The 17,814-nt window shown below is 35.0% G+C and overlaps 2 protein-coding genes and 1 long non-coding RNA gene across 3 annotated transcripts; 2 read left to right on the top strand and 1 right to left on the bottom strand.

The window, feature by feature from the left end:
- The first annotated feature begins 1,200 nt into the window (after positions 1–1,200).
- Positions 1,201–5,425, top strand: LOC121265340 (uncharacterized protein DDB_G0285917-like). The gene is made up of 3 exons (XM_041168928.1): positions 1,201–1,742; positions 4,252–4,407; positions 4,943–5,425. Exons 1-3 carry the CDS (start codon positions 1,386–1,388, stop codon positions 5,051–5,053), a joined length of 624 nt encoding a protein of 207 aa, XP_041024862.1. The 5' UTR covers positions 1,201–1,385; the 3' UTR covers positions 5,054–5,425.
- Positions 5,426–6,103: 678 nt separating this feature from the next.
- LOC121265338 (mitochondrial pyruvate carrier 4-like) lies at positions 6,104–14,617 on the bottom strand. Its single transcript, XM_041168927.1, has 5 exons — positions 14,472–14,617; positions 7,677–7,775; positions 7,412–7,464; positions 6,456–6,529; positions 6,104–6,153 (listed from the first exon to the last, which is right to left on the bottom strand). Exons 1-5 carry the CDS (start codon positions 14,524–14,526, stop codon positions 6,108–6,110), a joined length of 327 nt encoding a protein of 108 aa, XP_041024861.1. The 5' UTR covers positions 14,527–14,617; the 3' UTR covers positions 6,104–6,107.
- A 7-nt stretch (positions 14,618–14,624) lies between these two features.
- LOC121265339 lies at positions 14,625–16,400 on the top strand. Its single transcript, XR_005940651.1, has 3 exons — positions 14,625–15,037; positions 15,665–16,029; positions 16,199–16,400. It is a non-coding gene; the product is annotated as an uncharacterized LOC121265339 (long non-coding RNA).
- The last annotated feature ends 1,414 nt before the right edge of the window (positions 16,401–17,814 follow it).

Raw genomic sequence — 17,814 nt, 5'->3', positions numbered from 1 at the left:
TTGTATATTTTATATAATTAAAACTAACATAAAATGATGAGATGAATTTTCTTATAAAGCAAAAATGACCTGATGCTCAAAAGAAGTTTGAATCGAGAATCAAAGAAATCTTATACCTAATTCTCAATTTTTTTTTTGAAATTATTTATCACTACCCATCATTGTCTAATTTTATAAACCTTATTTTCAATGCACAGTATATCGATGATGTTGAAATTTTTCGCATCAATTACACTTGGTATTTTATTTTTTAAAAATAATGTTATTATGTCCCCTTATTTATATATACCACTCATTTTGCTCCATTAAAATAATATCGTATCGTCATGCCGCGTAGTTTATTAAATAAGTTTAAACTATATATTCAAAATAAATGTTGTATCTGAGAATACAAAAATAGAAATACTAAAACCTTAAATTCTATTTACATTTTTATGTCTGTGCTTTTAATTTTTTCAATAAGCCATATGGCATATATGTAAAGGGGCTAAAGTGAATGGTATAAATTAGGAGACATATTAGCATGACTCTTTTTAAAATTGAGAAATGCTATAAAAAAACCTTACATCATATACCTTCACCTAACCGATATGTAATTTATATTTTTGTTTTATTTAAATACACATATTTTAGCATTTAAATAGAAAGATAAAAATGATAAATCACATATTGATTAGATAGAAATATGTGATGTAAGATTTCTATATAAAATTTATTTTTAAAATTATAATGAGTCTACTATAATTGGTGTGTTAATACACTAGCTTATATATAGCAAAACTCTTTAATAAGAAAAATTTTATTCAACTATCCTACACTAAAACACTTTTTATTTTTTTCCTCTAAGTTGTATTTGGTTGTTAAACCAAACTCAACTCATTTTAAATAATTATTGATGAAATCTATTATTTTTTTAATTTTTTTATAAAAAAATTAAATTTATTTTAATATATTTCTTACATTTCAATCTAAAAAAAATTAAATTCAAGAAATCTATAAAATATATTTAACTTATCTAAATATCCAAACATATACTCGGCAGATATATAAAGATGAACAATTTTACGCATCAGCCAGTAACTCAGCACACCACACATTTTTTTTTTTTTTTTTTTAACCGCAGCAAATAAGATGTGTTGCGGCTATCGGTGATACGAATAATTTTCCTATAAAGATAGGGCTGCATCCTGATAGTTTCAAATTAGTCAAGCCGGATTTGGCTACCAAATCTCAGCCAAACTTAGAAATACATCCATCTCTGACAAGAGTAATAGAAAAAAAAAAAAAAAATAAAGGGAAAAGAGAGAGAAAAAGAGATTTATTTATTTTTGCGGTGTGTCGAGGGGATCGGACGCCCTGTTGGAACCGATTCAGATCAGCGAATCATGGAGGGGGTGGGGGCCCGACTGGGGCGCTCCTCGACTCGGTACGGACCGGCCACGGTGTTCAATGGGGCAGTGAGGAAGTGGAAGAAGAAGTGGGTCCACGTAGCGCCATCTACTAGTGCTGCCTCTAACAACACCACCACCACTACCAATCACTCTCACCAGATTCACAACCAAAACAACAAAAGCAACGGCTCGACCAACGGTAATAACGGTTCACATCTACTGCTTTACAAGTGGACCCCAATCACTCAGAGCAACAACGGCAATAACAGTAATGGTGACAGGAATTCTGGCAAGGATGACGCAGCGGCTGCTCCGGAGGAACCGCCTCGTCGTAAATTCAAATACATTCCAGTAATTTCCTTCAATTAGTTATTATTTTCTTGGGATCTTCATTTTTCTTTTAATTTGGGTTTCAGTATTTGAATTTGGTCATGTGGGTGTTTACTGGGATTTTTATTTTGACCAAAGCATTATGGGTTTGGGTTATTTGAGAAAATGGTCTGTAAACAAGTGACCTGCTTTTTGGGATATTTGCAGAATTGTGGGTTTTGGTCTGTGGAAGCTGATATGTGATCTGGGTTTTTGGGTAAGTGTCATTTTCAGGGTTTTGGTTTATGGGTTGGAAGAATTTTTTTGGATGACTTGGGGTCTTCTTAGATTGCTTTTGCTTTGGTGTTTAGTGGATGTACTGGAAAAGAAAGGGAAACAAAATATGGACCTGATTGGGGATTGGTTGGCATTTACTATGCTGGAATGTTTTGAATTTTCAGTTATGAGTCGTTGTAAGGACCATTAACATGTTACCTTGTGGACTTAAAAATTACATAAACGTTGAGACTTTTTATTTTTTATTTTTTATAAGAACATTAATGTTGAGACTTTAGCTTTGTTAGGACTCCATGTGGACTTGTGGATATGCCATGTGGATAAGTGTACTTGGGCATATCTAGTTGAAAGATTTTTGAGGAGTGCTTGTTGGATATGACTCCCATGTGTATGTACACTGTAATTTTGTAAGCACGTGTATATAGCCATTCCTTTTTTGGGTTGTGGGGCTGGGGGCGGGGAGGCTTATATCTTTGCCATTTTAGTGATGATTTTGGCTCAGCTATTTATAGGGCATACAAATATTCAAGTACAAACAACCATGTTGTCATTCTCTATACAGTATGTTTTCCACACAAATTTTAGCCATAGAAAGTTTGGCTTCTATAACACGAACATTGGTGAGAGTCCAATGCCCCGAAATCCCAAGTGTTCCAAAGACTTGAATACTTGGTAGCCCCAGTTAAAGTTTTACGCTTTAATACCATAGCACTGCTACTTTAAAAACGCTTGTTTGTAGATTGGTTCTCAACTTCTCATGATGTCTTTATGCAATGGACCCTTTTTGGATTGGCTGCATTGTCGGTTCATAAGATTGTGAAGACAAGCTATGATGGATTTTAATAATTTCATCTGTTTTTTTAAGAGAAATAGATGCTGATAGATTTATCTGGGTTGTAGAAGATTTCTTTCATGCTTACAAAGCATTTTATTTTTAACGGTCTGTTCTGCTAAAAGGACACAATTGATGATGTGATTATCTACAATGGTCTTGTGTGTAAAATTAAAAATAAAGGTTATGTATGGGTTGCTCTTGTGTGTGGCAACTTAAACCTTGCAACTTCTGAAGTCTTGTTCTCAGGGTTGGATGTGCACTGGTTGGACTTTCCATGTTGAAATAAACTGTTGGCTCGGTATTTTAACGTGTTGATTTTAGTGGTTTGATGTTTGTGAAACCATAGACTGAGCAGTTTAAATGTAATAGATTTGGAAATGCAAGGTGTTTTATGGAATAATTTTTTAGGCATGAGGTTAAGCTGTACTTCTCCAATGCTCATTGACATAGCTGTAAAAACAAGATGTGAGATTATTTTTTTTCCTCTTTTTTGCAGTTCTAACTTCTGACCTACATACATACTGGCGCATCTTTTGTGTGCCATATCTAGTCTTTTTCTTTATGACAGTTCTAAAGTTATCTTATTATTGAATGGCATCTGAGAAAAGAGATTGGCATCCTGCAGTAATGCATTCTGAATTGAACCAAGCATCATTAATGTCATTCCGGGGTTGCTTTTAAGTAGAAGAGGATACTCTGTTGAAAATAGTTCTGAAACGTGTCTGTCTCACTAAACATTACATGGAAATTGAGGCTTTGTGACATGATTTGTAACTATAGTTTATGATCGTTGCTTGTTGGTGGGAATTAGAGATTTTTAATCCCGGATAACCGGAGATTCAATCTTTGGTCTTTTTTCCCCCCTGCTATCATGTTTAGGTATCGCTCTTGTATATGTCCCATATATTTGTGCTATGCTTATTTATATCATCAATAAAATCCTTGTTCCACTTAAAAAAATTCATATGAAAAAATGGTCAAATGCTTGTTTAAGTACTTTGTACTGCTGTCTGAATACAGAAAAGGAAGGAAAGAAAAGGCTACGGGAATACCTTTCTCCAGTATGTGTTAGTAATGCTGGAAGTAAGCTTCTATGCTGGTGCCTGGGAAGAGTAGAATTGCAAACAAGCCCTTCTTCTGTGTTTGGTTGTAATTGTTTTGTGTTTTAATGAATGATTTGGTAGAAAACACATTCTATAGAAGGCTGAACCTAACAGTATGTCCTAAATGACCGACCACCCATCATGGAAGATTTATTTCTAGATTGGTTCCCTTCTAACAGTATGTCCTAAATGACCACCCATCATGGAAGATTTATTTCTAGATTGGTTCCCTTCGAATAGTTTGATTATCATTATGTTTTGTTTGTTGTTACGGGCTTTTTGGATTCATGGTCATTTTGGCCGTTGGGCTGTGCAGATTGCCGTTCTAGAGGAACAGAAGAATGAGGATGCCGAAAACGAAGCTGCTGAAAAGGTTGATGACGATTCTAAATCAATTGATACTGAGTCCACCCCCAGGGGAGACATTTTGGATGAAAAACCTGACATTAATGATTTGCCAGAGGAAAGTCAGGTGAAAATGCTTACACATCACATTCTTGTTTTCATCATTACATAGGTAGGTAAAACTCTTGGTGGGAATATGGTATCTAAGGTACAGAACTTGTGCTCACACTTCACACAAAGTGATCTGAACAGAAAGACTATGTGTACCGATGGATAAGGGCAATGCTCAAATTTAGTTAGTTAATCTTGGTCATTGCTTTAGCATAAAAAAGGAAAAGAAAGAAAAGCGTGAATGGTGATTCAGTGAAGGTCACTTACAGAATCCTGCCACTTACCTAGCTATCTGTTCTGCCTTAAAAATTAAGAAACACGGGGTTTTATTTTTAAACTCTGAATTATAGTTATAAAAGAGGAATGTTGAATAAGATAAGTAATCCATTGTCTCTGATTTCCAGCTGCATTCCCAAAGACTGGTACAGGAAAAATTTTTAGTTTCAAAGTCTGCTTTGCATTGCAGGATTGTGATTAATCCTAAATTACGTATACATGTCTCACTGAAAGGTTACATGTAATATTGAATCCAATTATTATTTTTGTCTCAGGAAAATAATCAAGTAGTATGCCAAGATCTGAACGAAAGCACTTTGGATTTGAGTTTAGGCTTGAAGGGGCATGATGGTGACCATGAGCCTGATTCAAAACTGATCAGATGAGAGATAGTTAGTAGGAAAGGGAAGGCAGGGCAGGTAGTGTTGGGACATGATTGATGGCAGCCCTTGGGTTTTAGGTTGCCGACTGAGGGCATGATGGTCAGCAATCTATTTGTTTGTGCCTGATTCAAAGAGACAAATTTGTTATTGACATATTGAGCCACTGGCCGTTGTAGGCAAGCGTATTCTAGTGGCATATGCATGTACTTTAGTCTTCAATTGATTGCAATTTGTATCGATCGGTTTTAGTCTTTAGGAGATGACAATGAAATGTTTTTCTCTTTAGCTTTGTCTGAGAACTTCTAAGCTTGGACATGCTGGACTTACAAAGTGAAACGGAAATTGAATGAATCAATCTTAGCACTCTTCTAACTACTTCAAGAAATCCCTATATTTTTAAGTCCTGATATTAGTCTGCAGCATGTGAATTGCACCGCTGATATTAATATATAATTTCTCATCAAGAAGGCAGCAGGTGAAATGTCTTATGAAGTAGGTCAAAATAGTGATGAATATCAGCTGAATATCATGCTTCATTCATATGCAGTGTCCTTATCATTTACCTTAGAGAATAATGAAAATATGATGATGAATAACATCGCTCATGAATTTAAGAGCCTTAGCAATACTAGTTTAACTAGCTGCACCAGGCTGGTTTTGAGAACCGATTCATCATAATAAGTCACATGAAACATGCCATGTCCTATTATAATAATGTTTTTGACACAAGGCACTGTGTGGAGGTGTAACATGCCATACCATGTCATTGTCCAAACTTGACACAAGAAGTTTCAAGCACAAACATATAAATCTTCACCGATGGCAAAGAATCCGATAAGATTTTTGACAATCACGATATTTCACAAAGATAAAAACTAGTGTTTTTTAGAAACCATCATTCAGTTTGGGAACCTTGAATGCTCAAGGGCTCAATTATTTATAGCTTGTTTACCAGTAGAGTGACAATCAACAAAGTTACAAATACACAAGGATAGAAGCATGGTAGTATAGGTACTTGAATAATATGCAAGGAAAGGAAGTTTATAACTTTTTGTCATCATTCTTGTGCAACAGGTACTTCTTCATTGGAGAAATAATCATGCCTGAAAAAGTTAAAAAGGGTGGGGTGGGAGTCATGAAGACATTCATGTAAAACATGGAGAAAACATTACAGCAAGAAAATCTACGACATTTCCCATTGGAGTTTTCAGCAAGTTTAATTGAAAATCCTACCACGTTCCAAATTAAACAACTAAGACCTTTCATCTTCCCTCTTTCAACACCCTTTTATTATGCAAATGATTTGATCAGTTAAAACTAACCATTCACAGATTTTTTTTTTTTTTTTTTTTGTTTCCCTATATGAAAGAACTCATATAGATCATAATAATTCGATCCAACTTACCTTATTTGGCGTGAAAGTTGGTAGAGTCCCGTCCCTGCCATTGCAAAACTTACACTAAAAAGGTTCCAATTCTTCTGCAAATTGAAATAAAATCTAATCGAGAATTAGAATTATGCACAAACTCCCACCCCATAAAAAATTCATTAAGCAATATCAAGAAGTGAGCAAAAAATGAATATTCCACATTATTATTTTTTATGAATAAGAATATTCTTCATTAACTACAGAGGAATTAGAACAGCATAAGGTGTTTTTGCCTCTCTTTTTATTACTGACTGTTTCATTTCCCCTTCAAAATGTGCTTCCCTACTCCTTACTTTTTATCTTTTTGGGGTGAGAATCATTGATTAAAAGATCAGATAATAGCATAAACATGGAGTTCATATATTTCTATGGCGCATTCAACTTCACTCTTTCTAGGGATGCACACGGTGAACCTAAAGCAAAAGGTGATTTTGGCAAAAGCTAGAGAGCAAGAGAGAGAGGATTAAGATGAAACTCCCCATTTTGCTTTTGGGAGACGAGAAACCTAGAAATAAGGCAGCAATAAGAGATAAAGCTCAGTAATTTGTGAAGAAATTGAAAAGACACTTGTGGAAAGCTATTCATTTCCTGATACAACCAATAGAGGGGGAGAAATTTAGATATATAATTCACGATATCACTATTACAATCAACCATATGAACCAGTCAAAACACGCACTCAAACCTTAAATATGATAATCTGATTGAAAGATTAACTCAAATATGTAGAAGCTACACAAATGCACACATACAAAGCAATAAGCATGAAGAAAATGAATGTCACCAAGTAGAAAGTGTTCTGCATATGCAGGTTGACAGTGTCTCTGTCATATTAAATTTGTGCAAAGAATCAATACAACACTGTTGGAGGTATTACATCATCATTATCTGTATCTCCTAAGGCAGGCAATTGTATCATTAGTAAAACCTACCGGGGTGATTACAGTGCTATAACGTGACCAGATAATTCCAGTGCATGCAACCGCTGCATAAGATAAAGTAAGAGTGAGAAATTGATAAGTTGGTGCAAATCGAAGCAGGAAAAAGAACACTTAAATTACTAATAAGTATCCACTTGTTGAATACAGACTCTGATTATATGTTTGAACTTATGTGCTGCATGTGTATGCTTGTGTTTGTGAGCGACTGATCATATGCACACCATGACAAACATGCATATGAATTCATGTATTATACCTATTTGCTGAGGATATGAAAGCTTTTCTGGTGGTTTGGAGAAGTCGGCAATGTTGGCTATGCTGATGCCCCATTTGAAAGTTGGTGCCCAAAAGTGAACTGCAACGCAGCTAATTTATGCATGCATACAGTAACTATTGACAAATGGTAACATCCATTCAAGCAAAGCAACTAATACATCGAAACACATGTAACGATTTTTTAAAAATAGTAAGAAGCACAGGGAACATTTTTGTTCTCTTTTAAATTTCACCTGTCAAACTAATTCGACAGAAGGCATCTATCTATGGATGATGATGTTTCTGGCCTCCAAGCCTTTCAGGTGGTTTGACCAGAAATGCCATGCTCACAGACAAAGACTAAGGTGAGATTTGGATGGTGGTTTGATATGAGATGAATTGAGATAAAAGTTAAAAGTTAAATAAAATATGATTAGAATATTATTTTTTGATATTATTATTTTTTTGAGATTTGAAAAAGTTGAATTGTTTATTATATTGTGTGAATATTTAAAAAAATTAAAATGATTAGATGAGATGAGATGAGTTGATATCAACTCTAAATTCAAACAAAGCCTAGTTTTTAAAATTAAGAGAGAGAGAGAGAGAGAGAGAGGGAGGGAGTTTAGAAATCCAAAGCTCATCAGGTCTTCCCTAGTGATTCCACAACAAGAATAACGAGAGCAATTTCGGTCACAATTAGCTTTACGTTCACAGAGCAGATTTTAAGATAGAGAAAAGATACCGTGCATACTTGACTGCTACAGTAGACTGCTGAGCAAATATATATATATATATATATATATTTTAATTTAGTAATTAAAAAAGTAATTTTAAGTATATTGATATTTTTTTATTTTTTTAAAATATTTAAATATATTAAAAAAAGTGAAAAAAAAAAGAAAAAAAAAGTAACTAGAGGATAGGGGTGGGCAGCGGGGCCCCGCCCCCGCTGCCCCGACCCGCTTCCGCCCCGCCTCCGTTAGGCGGGGCGGATCACCCCGCCCGTCAGATGCGGGCGGCGGGGCCACCCGCCCGCATCTGGGGCAACATCCGGGGGCGGGGGCGGGCTGGGGTGACCCCCGCCCCGGATATAACCCGCCCCGCCCCGCCGGATATTATTATATATATATAATTATAATTATATATAATTATATTATATATTATACGTTATTTACATATATATTAAAAAAAAAAAAAACCAGGCATGAAACGACGTCGTTTCATGCCTGGGTTTAAAATTAAAACTGAAACCCTTAGTCCTTACGGACCTTACCCACTACCCAGCCCCCCCCCCCTTCTTGCCTCTGCCGAGCCCCGAGTTGGCGAGTTCTCACTCTCGCAGTCGTAGCCTCGCAGCCGTGAGCCGCCGCTCGGTCCCTTGTTCAAGCATCACCATCCCCGTCGCACGACTCGGACTCGCACCCGGTTCCTCTCTCTGCATCTCCGAAGGTAATAAACCCAAATTCAACACTTCAATTTTTTTTTATTTACATATTTAATGGAGATTGGAGGAAGGATGGGATTTATCGGAGATGGAGGATGGGATTTTGTGAATTGTGTGCTGTGGAGTTTAGATTGTGCATGTGGTTTGATCTTTGAAATTTTGAATGGCACCCGTGAGTCCGTGACCCGTGAATTGTGTGCTGTGATTTTTTTTTTTTTTTTTGCATTATATAATGTGTGTAAATCACTGAATTTCAATATTATTGTGTATAGGGCTCCAATCCGAAACCCTAATTTAATTTAGGGGTTTTAATCTTTGAAACCCCTAAATTAATTTAGGGTTTCGAAATACCCTAAATTAATTTAGGGGTTTCAATCTTTGAAACCCCTAAATTAATTTAGGGTTTCGAAATACCCTAAAGAGCCCAATCCGAAACCCTAAATTAATTTAGGGGTTTCAATCTTTGAAACCCCTAAATTAATTTAGGGTTTCCAAATACCCTAAATTAATTTAGGGGTTTCAACCTAAATTAATTTAGGGTTTCGAAATACCCTAAAGAGCCCAATCCGAAACCCTAAATTAATTTAGGGGTTTCAATCTTTGAAACCCCTAAATTAATTTAGGGTTTCCAAATACCCTAAATTAATTTAGGGGTTTCAATCTTTGAAACCCCTAAATAAATTTAGGGGTTTAATCTTTAAAATTGCTATGCACTAGGGGTTTAAAAAATTAATTTAGGGGTTTAAAAACAGAATTTGATGTTCCCTACCAAATTGAACAAAAAAAAAAAAAAAAAAAAAAAAAGAATGCACTAGGGTATTTCGAAATTCAATATAATGAATTAAGATGAAATATATATATATATATATCTAATTATGAATGTCAAGTGGAACTTTTTTTTATTCTACTTTTTTTTTTTTTTTTTTTTTTTTTTATGTTCATTATAATTTATATAGTTGCTATGCTTATGCCTTATAGTCTTTCAAGTTATAAATATATATATATATATATATATATATATATATATATTATGAATGTCAAATTCATTTGAACACAAAAGAGAATTTGCATAAACATGTTGTTTTAGTAAAAAGAAAGCATTTAGGGTGACAAGACAAAGTCCTCAACAAATTTGGAACATTCATACTAACACAATAAAAATAACTAAAACCACTATAAGTCTTTTTATAACTTGAATAATTAATGTGTCTTTTTAATGCCTAAAATTTATGACTTTAAATTTTTTACAATTGTTTGATGAATTATATGGTCTAATTTTTTATTCTAATTTTTTTTTATGTTCATTATATATTTGCTATGTTTTCTATAATTTCAGATTTGTTGTTTGCTTGAGTTCATGGATATGCCAGCAGATTCTAGTGCGAGCTCTCCTTTCCAGGCCGAGGGCACCCCTACCCCTACCCCTACACCTACACCTACCCCTCCTGGTCAAACCCCTACCCCTAGCCCTACGGCACCTTGCCCCGCCCCCAAGCCCAACAAGAAACCTGCTTCAATAGTTTGGAGTCATTTCACCAAACTAGAGGGTGGTGACTCAAGTAACCCCCAAGCCAAGTGTAACTATTGTGGAAAAATTTATGGATGTCACTATAGGAAACATGGTACCTCACAATTAAAGGTGCACTTAGAAGAGCAATGCAAAAAAAGTCCAATATTAAGATCATTACAAGACAAAAGCCAATCTAGGCTAGAAATTGGACTTAAAAAAATGGCGGATGAGACTAGTGGGGGTGCAACTTTGAAGGGGTATACTAAGTATGATCCCGATGAGTGTAGAAGACACCTAGCTCGTATGGTCATAATGGACGAGCTACCTTTTCAAATTGTTGATAAGAAAGGGTTCCAAGCGTATTCTCGCTACTTGGAACCAAGGTTTAACATTCTTTCTCGCCACACGGTGGCAAAAGATGTAAAAAAACATTATTACATTGAAAAGGAGAAGTTGAGGGGTCAATTGGCGGATCAATTTGTTTGTCTCACCACTGACACTTGGACATCGATCCAAAATTTTAATTATATGTCTTTGACTGTGCATTTTATTGATTGTCATTGGACATTGCAAAAGAAAATTATAAAATTTTGTAAAATCACCGATCATAAGGGTGAGACAATTGGAAAGGCCTTGGAGGCCGCAATAAAGGAGTGGGGGTTGACCCGAGTGGTTACAGTCACAGTCGATAATGCCTCGTCTAACGATGTTGCATTAGGACATCTAAAGACCTATCTTAGAGAGACAAATAAGACACTCATGGGTGGTGAGTGTCTGCATGTGAGATGTGCGGCACATATTCTGAATCTGATTGTCACTGATGGTTTGAGAGATCTTCATGACTCGATTGCTCGGGTTAGGACTGCTGTGAGATGGGTGAGATCTTCTCCTTCGAGGTTGGACAAATTCAAGGTTGCTGCGAGATCTGCGGGCCTAACATCTAAGAGGGGCCTTTGTACTGATATGCCTACACGATAGAACTCAACATTTCTGATGTTGGAGGCGGCCCAAGAATATAAGCTGGCATTTACATTATTGGGTGACGAAGACATCCAATATGTTAAATATTTTGATGATCACGGGGGATTGGGGAAACCCGTAGAGGATGATTGGGAAATTGTAACTAATTTTGTAGAGTTTTTGAGGCTTTTTTACGATGTCACCATGAGGCTATTTGGAACTTTGTACCCTACATCCAATATTGTATGTCAGCAAATATGTAGGGTAAAAGAAGAATTAGATGACATGGTCGCGGGTGGTCACATTAGGATGCGGGAGATGTCATTGATTATGAGAACAAAGTACGACAAGTATTGGGGAGATTTAACGAAGGCTAATATTTTGTTATATGTAGCTGTCGTCTTTGACCCGAGGTATAAGTTGGATGGCATGATATTTGGATTGGGCCTTGCATACGGGCAAGTATGGGCAGAGCTTATTGCAGCAAGGGTTCGGGAAACCCTTACTAGATTATTTGATGAGTTTTCCACCCTGCAGGGTGGTAATATTGCGGCACCTACACCTACCCCCTCAGCCTCAAGCTCACAGTTTCCTGAAGTCGAGGTTGGGAAAAGACGTAGATTGGAGTGGGGTGAGAGGTATGAGCAGACCCCCTTCCTTCAGATTTCTATAGAGGCTCAGCCAGAGATAGACAGATACTTAGCAACAGAGATTCTACCATTTTCCCAGATTTTGATATATTAAGTTGGTGGAAGGTGAATGCCGTGAAGTATCCCATCCTTGGAGAGATAGCCCGCACACTTTTGGCCATCCCTGTTAGCACAGTAGCCTCAGAGTTGGCCTTTAGCACGGGAGGACGTGTATTAGATTCATTTCGGAGTTTATTAGCTCCTGCCACTGTGGAGGCTTTGATTTGCACGCAGAATTGGATCAAGGGAACTCCAATTCATGTTCCGGATGTTCTTGAGTATGAGAAGGCCGACGTCGAGGAGGATAGTGATGATCAGTTTGGATCTGATATTTATTTTAATTTCATTTTATAATTTCTTATTTTAATTTATTTATTTTCATTTAATTGGTATTCATTAATTTGATTTCAAATTTAATACTTATAGTGATACATGAGACGACGTCTACGGCTACCTCCGATGCAGTATGACTTTGTATTGGACCCACCATTGTCATGGTTTGCACAATTTCTTCCATAATTGTTTTTTGCATTTAAAATTTTGTTTCATCTTTATAACTTTTTAATTCTAATTTGTTTTATTTTTAACTTATTAATATTTCAGGTTTTATAACTTATTGACTTTTATGATCTTGATTTTCAGTCTCACAGCAATCGACATAACTCACCACTCAGTGAACTCACCGCTACGGCTCCACCCCAAAATCAAATTGATCAAATTGAAAAATTATGATTTTATTAATTTATAATTAATTGTAATGTTGCTACAATAGTTAATTGTATAATTTGTAATATTTATTTCTTTTAGAGGAGTTTGTAATAGTGTAATAGTTTATTAGTTCTCTTAATTTGTATAATTGTGAACAAAATATTTTAGCATAGTGCCTTACTGCCTTAGTGATGATTACTACTTAATTAGTTAATAACGTAATAGTTCAATGTATGATTCTATATATCCCTTATATATATTTTTTTTTCCTGTTTTTAAATCTATATACTTTTTAATCTAAATAATGGGCTCAAATGGCCCAAAAACGAATTATGGGCCCAAAGTGGCCCAAAAACCGATTCTGGGCCAATTAGGGCCCAGAAAAATGTACTGGGCCAAAGGCCCAGTATGGGGGCGGGGGGTGCGGACGGGTGGGGGTCCACCCCCGCACCCCGGCCCAACGGACGGGGGACCCCGCCCCCGCCATGCGGGGGCGGGGTCCGGGGAGAAATTCCCCACCTCCGCATATGCAGGGGCGGGGGGCGGGGGAGGGGTGGCCCCGCCCCGTAGGGGCGGGTATCACCCCTACTAGAGGAGAGGAGCACCGCTCAGATACTAATTAACCCTTCTGCGATCCCAAAGATCATTTTTTTCGTTAGTCAACGTGGAACCTAAACTTCGGGATGTTTGTGTAGTAGATATAAAATATTCTGAAAATAATACCAACAAAATAATAATAAAATAATAAATAATAATAAAAAATATATAAAAAATAATGATAAAATAATAATAATAGTGAAGTGTTTTCACTATAAATTGAATTAAATTTTTTATAAATAATAGTGAGTTGAAATGATTAAGTAAATTTTATAGAATCCACCTAATATGAGTTTAGATGTGGTTGTATATTAAAATGAATTTAGATATATTATGAGAAGTTGAAAAAAATTGTAGATTCTGCATGTAAAGAAGTGCTGAGTTAAAAAAAGATGTAAGTCTCATATGTAAAAAGTTTTTAAGTTAAAATTAATTTAATTATTTTAGAGTTGAGTGTTTAAATATTTGACACAGCTTAAAATTAAGAGTAATGCTAGAGAAAAGTCATTGTAGCAGTGCACACTTTGCACTCACTGTATGGCTACTTCTAGTTAATTGTTTCCAGCACTTACTTGGGAAGATGTGTGGTCTAGATAATGCCACATCATGTGTGCAAAATAGATGGTCCCAATAATGACTTCTATCTATATTTATTCTAAAATTAAACTTAACTAAATTACAAACTGGGTCTAAATCTATGCGAAAGCAATTCCTACGGAAACGAGGAGACACGAGGCAAGAATAGGATTATCGAAAGCAAGCATCCTAATCGTGCAGAAGGAAACGAACCAAAACTATATATTTTAATTCTCAAAATTATATCACCCCAAACATCAGTACATAAAAACGGTTTAGCAAAATAGAACGACATCCGAGTCAACTCACTGGTTTTAGGTCCGGCCGGGTGGTTCAAGAACGCTTGGAGCTTCGAAGCCGCCATGGATGGGATGCCTCTCTCTCTCTCTCTCTCTCTCTCTCACTCTCAGGGAGACGGAAGGGATTCAGTTCGTTGTGTTGGTACACGGTCCAAGACTCCAAAGTCCAAATACCAAGGGCTATTTGGTTTGGTAATACGGTCTCACGTCTGGTCTATGACGCCATGCCACGTATAAATTTATTTGGTCAATTGCCTTCGTCACCTTTTTTTTATTAATTTGTAAAAAATTATTTTTTTGTTTGAAAAATTCTTAAATTGAACAGAGACGCTGCTCCGATTCCGATCTGATACCGACTCTCATTATCCGACTCCGATTTTGTTATCTGACTCCGATTTTGATTCTGATTTTGACGCTGATTTTATTATCTGGTTCCGATTCTGACTCTTGGAAAAGAATAAAATATTTGGATAATCTGTATTCAGAAATTTAGTCAAACTCAGGTTTTTCCTGGAGTTTTGGCATGGAGTAGTCTGTGGCATGACTTTTGTTTCTGTGGTGCTTTTTGGGCTATTTGTGAGTCACTCTGAATTAAGAGTATCTTTATTGTCAAATTTATTTTTAAAATTTAATTAATATAATATTTTTTTATATTTATTTATTCTATTTAAATTCAATCTTATATTACATTATTTATTCACTCTCTATATAATAATAAAATATTATTAATTTAATTTATTTTTATCACATTTTATAACTCTATCAATTAAATGTTAATAATAATTATATTGTAATTAAATTAATATTAAAAAAATCATATTTTCAAAAGTCATATAATTCTAATAACAAAAAATATTTAATTAAACTTATTTAAAATTCTATTTAAATTTCTTAATTACAAACCAAATAGTATATTTGCTTGGAGTGAGAGACTAATATTTTAATGTTTGTTTGGAGTGAGAAATTAATATTTTAATATTTTGTGAATCAATTGTGGTTTTTTATATTTGGTCAACCACTATAGCAAAAGTCTAAATTATTTTAGATTTGCTCAATTCAATGTTAGATATTTTTGACATCAATTATACAAATTTTAGCCAACCTGCTCATTTGGCCAAGCTAATGAGAATGCTCTTACTTATTTGGTTTTTACTATATATATATATATAGATATATTTTTCTAACCATTGGTTATTATGCTAGGAAATACCAACTTTCCAAATTGTTTATGCAAAATTGATCCGGTGTGTCCAGTGCTACAATTTTGACTCATCGCTTGAAATTTGAGCCTAGTTTATACCATTTGAAATAGATTTCTCAACCATTGTATACATGTTCATGATTAAATATGGAAGTAATGACACATAACATCCAAGTCGCACTGCATGATAAAATCAGATGTCCATGTGAATGCCGTCCATTTGAGAATTGTGATTACAATTCAAGAATAGCTACTGAGATCTGTTGCAAGAAACTGGAATATTTCATTCTCAGTTGAATGGAATGAAACAATTTGTAGATGAAAATCATGGTGCAGTTTGAAGATGCGCATGATACAGGATTTGTAGGTAATATGTCATATGCTACCATACTCCTACTTTCAGATCACACTTTCCAGTGTATAGAGCTTCAAATCCTGCTACCCCCGCCCCCCCAAACATACACAGAATAAAGCATCTTGCATTGTTGATTTGCGTTAGTGCTGGTAATTTGCAAATCTTACCAATTCTTTTGCAGGTGCCTTGGCCTTGGAAAGTATCCTGCTGAGCTGATTGCAGTTTGTATCGATTCGGTTGTCTTCAGCTTTGTCTAAGAACTTCTAAGCTTGGACATGCAACTTCTAAGCTTGGACATGCTGGACTTACAAAGTGAAACGGAAATTGAATGAATCAATCTATAACTCTTTTAACTACTTAGTAATCATTATATTTTTAAGTCATGATATTAGTCTGCAGCATGTGAATTGCACCGCTGATATTAATATATAATTTCTCATCAAGAAGGCATAAGGTGAAATGTTTTATAAAGTAGGTAGTAGGTTGAAAGAATAACGCTAGATATAGTATTATGCAAATATTTTACACTCCTTTTGAAAAAGAGTAAGTCTTCTATTACAAAATTAATTTTTTCATGTTATCCTATATTTAACCATTTTTTTTCAAAAATAGTGTGCGACGTCTGCATATTCTATGACTACAAATATCATTTTTCATATCAAAATGGTGATGCTTCTTCAATAAATAGATTGAAATGAACTCTTGGTTTTGGTTAAATGACGCCTATGTGCCGTTGTGGTTAAAACATACGAACGGCAAGGTTTGTGCACATGACTTAATTATCAGCTGAATATCGTTTCACATTTGAGTATTATTCCTATCATGCTTCATTCATATATGGTGTCCTTCTTGGAGTTACAGCCGCAAAAGGAATTCCCGTCCATCAATGATAGGCTCTCTGATTTGATGCAGGAGCTTATTGTTAGAAAACCATTGGTAACTTTACAGATCGGTAAGAGATTAGTACTGGATTATGTATATGAATATGCATTTTTATATTTGCATAGATGACTTTAAATTGGGTTGCATTGGATTATGCATATCTAAAAATTTACATAATTATGAACAGTATTTTTACAAATTTAAAGATGTACTGTTCACCCTCCAAATTTTATTTTATTACTTTTTTCTCTCTCCTCTCTCCCGCCCTCTACCAACCGATAGAATTTAAAAAAAAATTCTATTAGATGCTAAATGATAGAATTTGCAATGGTGCTAATTGCAAATTAAAATAAAAAAATAGGACAATAAATAAATAATAATAATAAAATAATAATATTTTATTATTATTTAGCTCAAAGATACATAATCTAATGTGAGAGTTTTTCTTCATATGTAAAATCAATCTCTAAAAAATGTGATGTTACATATGCATATAAAGAAACCAATGCTAGTTATTAAGATATTCTGTTTAGAAAATGTTATTCATCATATTTTAATCATCACTTTCTGACGTCAAATTATTGGCAGATAAGGGGGAAAATAAATAATTATTCAATCATTTACCATAGAGAATACTGACAATATGATGATGACTAACATCGCTCTTGAATTTAAGAGCCTTAGCAATACTAGTTTAACTAGCTGCACCAGGCTGGTTTGGAGAACCGATTCATTATAATATGTCCCATGAAACATGCCATGTCCTATTGTAACATTGTTTTTGACACAAGTGAAGCTGTAACATGACATACCATGTCATTGTCCAAACTTGACAGAAGAAGTTTCAAGCACAACATATAAATCTTCACCGACGGCAAAGAATCCGATAAGATTTTATCAAAGACCTTAAAAACG

The sequence above is a fragment of the Juglans microcarpa x Juglans regia genome, chromosome 5D (assembly GCF_004785595.1).
Source record: "Juglans microcarpa x Juglans regia isolate MS1-56 chromosome 5D, Jm3101_v1.0, whole genome shotgun sequence".
NCBI classification, from domain to species: Eukaryota; Viridiplantae; Streptophyta; class Magnoliopsida; order Fagales; family Juglandaceae; genus Juglans; species Juglans microcarpa x Juglans regia.
This window is presented reverse-complemented; position numbering and strand designations above follow the sequence as displayed.

Bases quoted from the DNA above. Each gene is read 5' to 3' on its own strand.
- LOC121265338 (XM_041168927.1), bottom strand. From the start codon at position 14,526: ATGGCGGCTTCGAAGCTCCAAGCGTTCTTGAACCACCCGGCCGGACCT. The intron at 7,776-14,471 runs GTGAGTTGACTC...GCTGCGTTGCAG, and splicing joins CCCGGCCGGACCTAAAACCA to TTCACTTTTGGGCACCAACT. The intron at 6,530-7,411 runs GTAGGTTTTACT...TTCAATTTGCAG, and splicing joins ATAGCACTGTAATCACCCCG to AAGAATTGGAACCTTTTTAG.
- LOC121265340 (XM_041168928.1), top strand. From the start codon at position 1,386: ATGGAGGGGGTGGGGGCCCGACTGGGGCGCTCCTCGACTCGGTACGGA. The intron at 1,743-4,251 runs GTAATTTCCTTC...TGGGCTGTGCAG, and splicing joins GTAAATTCAAATACATTCCA to ATTGCCGTTCTAGAGGAACA. The intron at 4,408-4,942 runs GTGAAAATGCTT...TTTTTGTCTCAG, and splicing joins ATTTGCCAGAGGAAAGTCAG to GAAAATAATCAAGTAGTATG.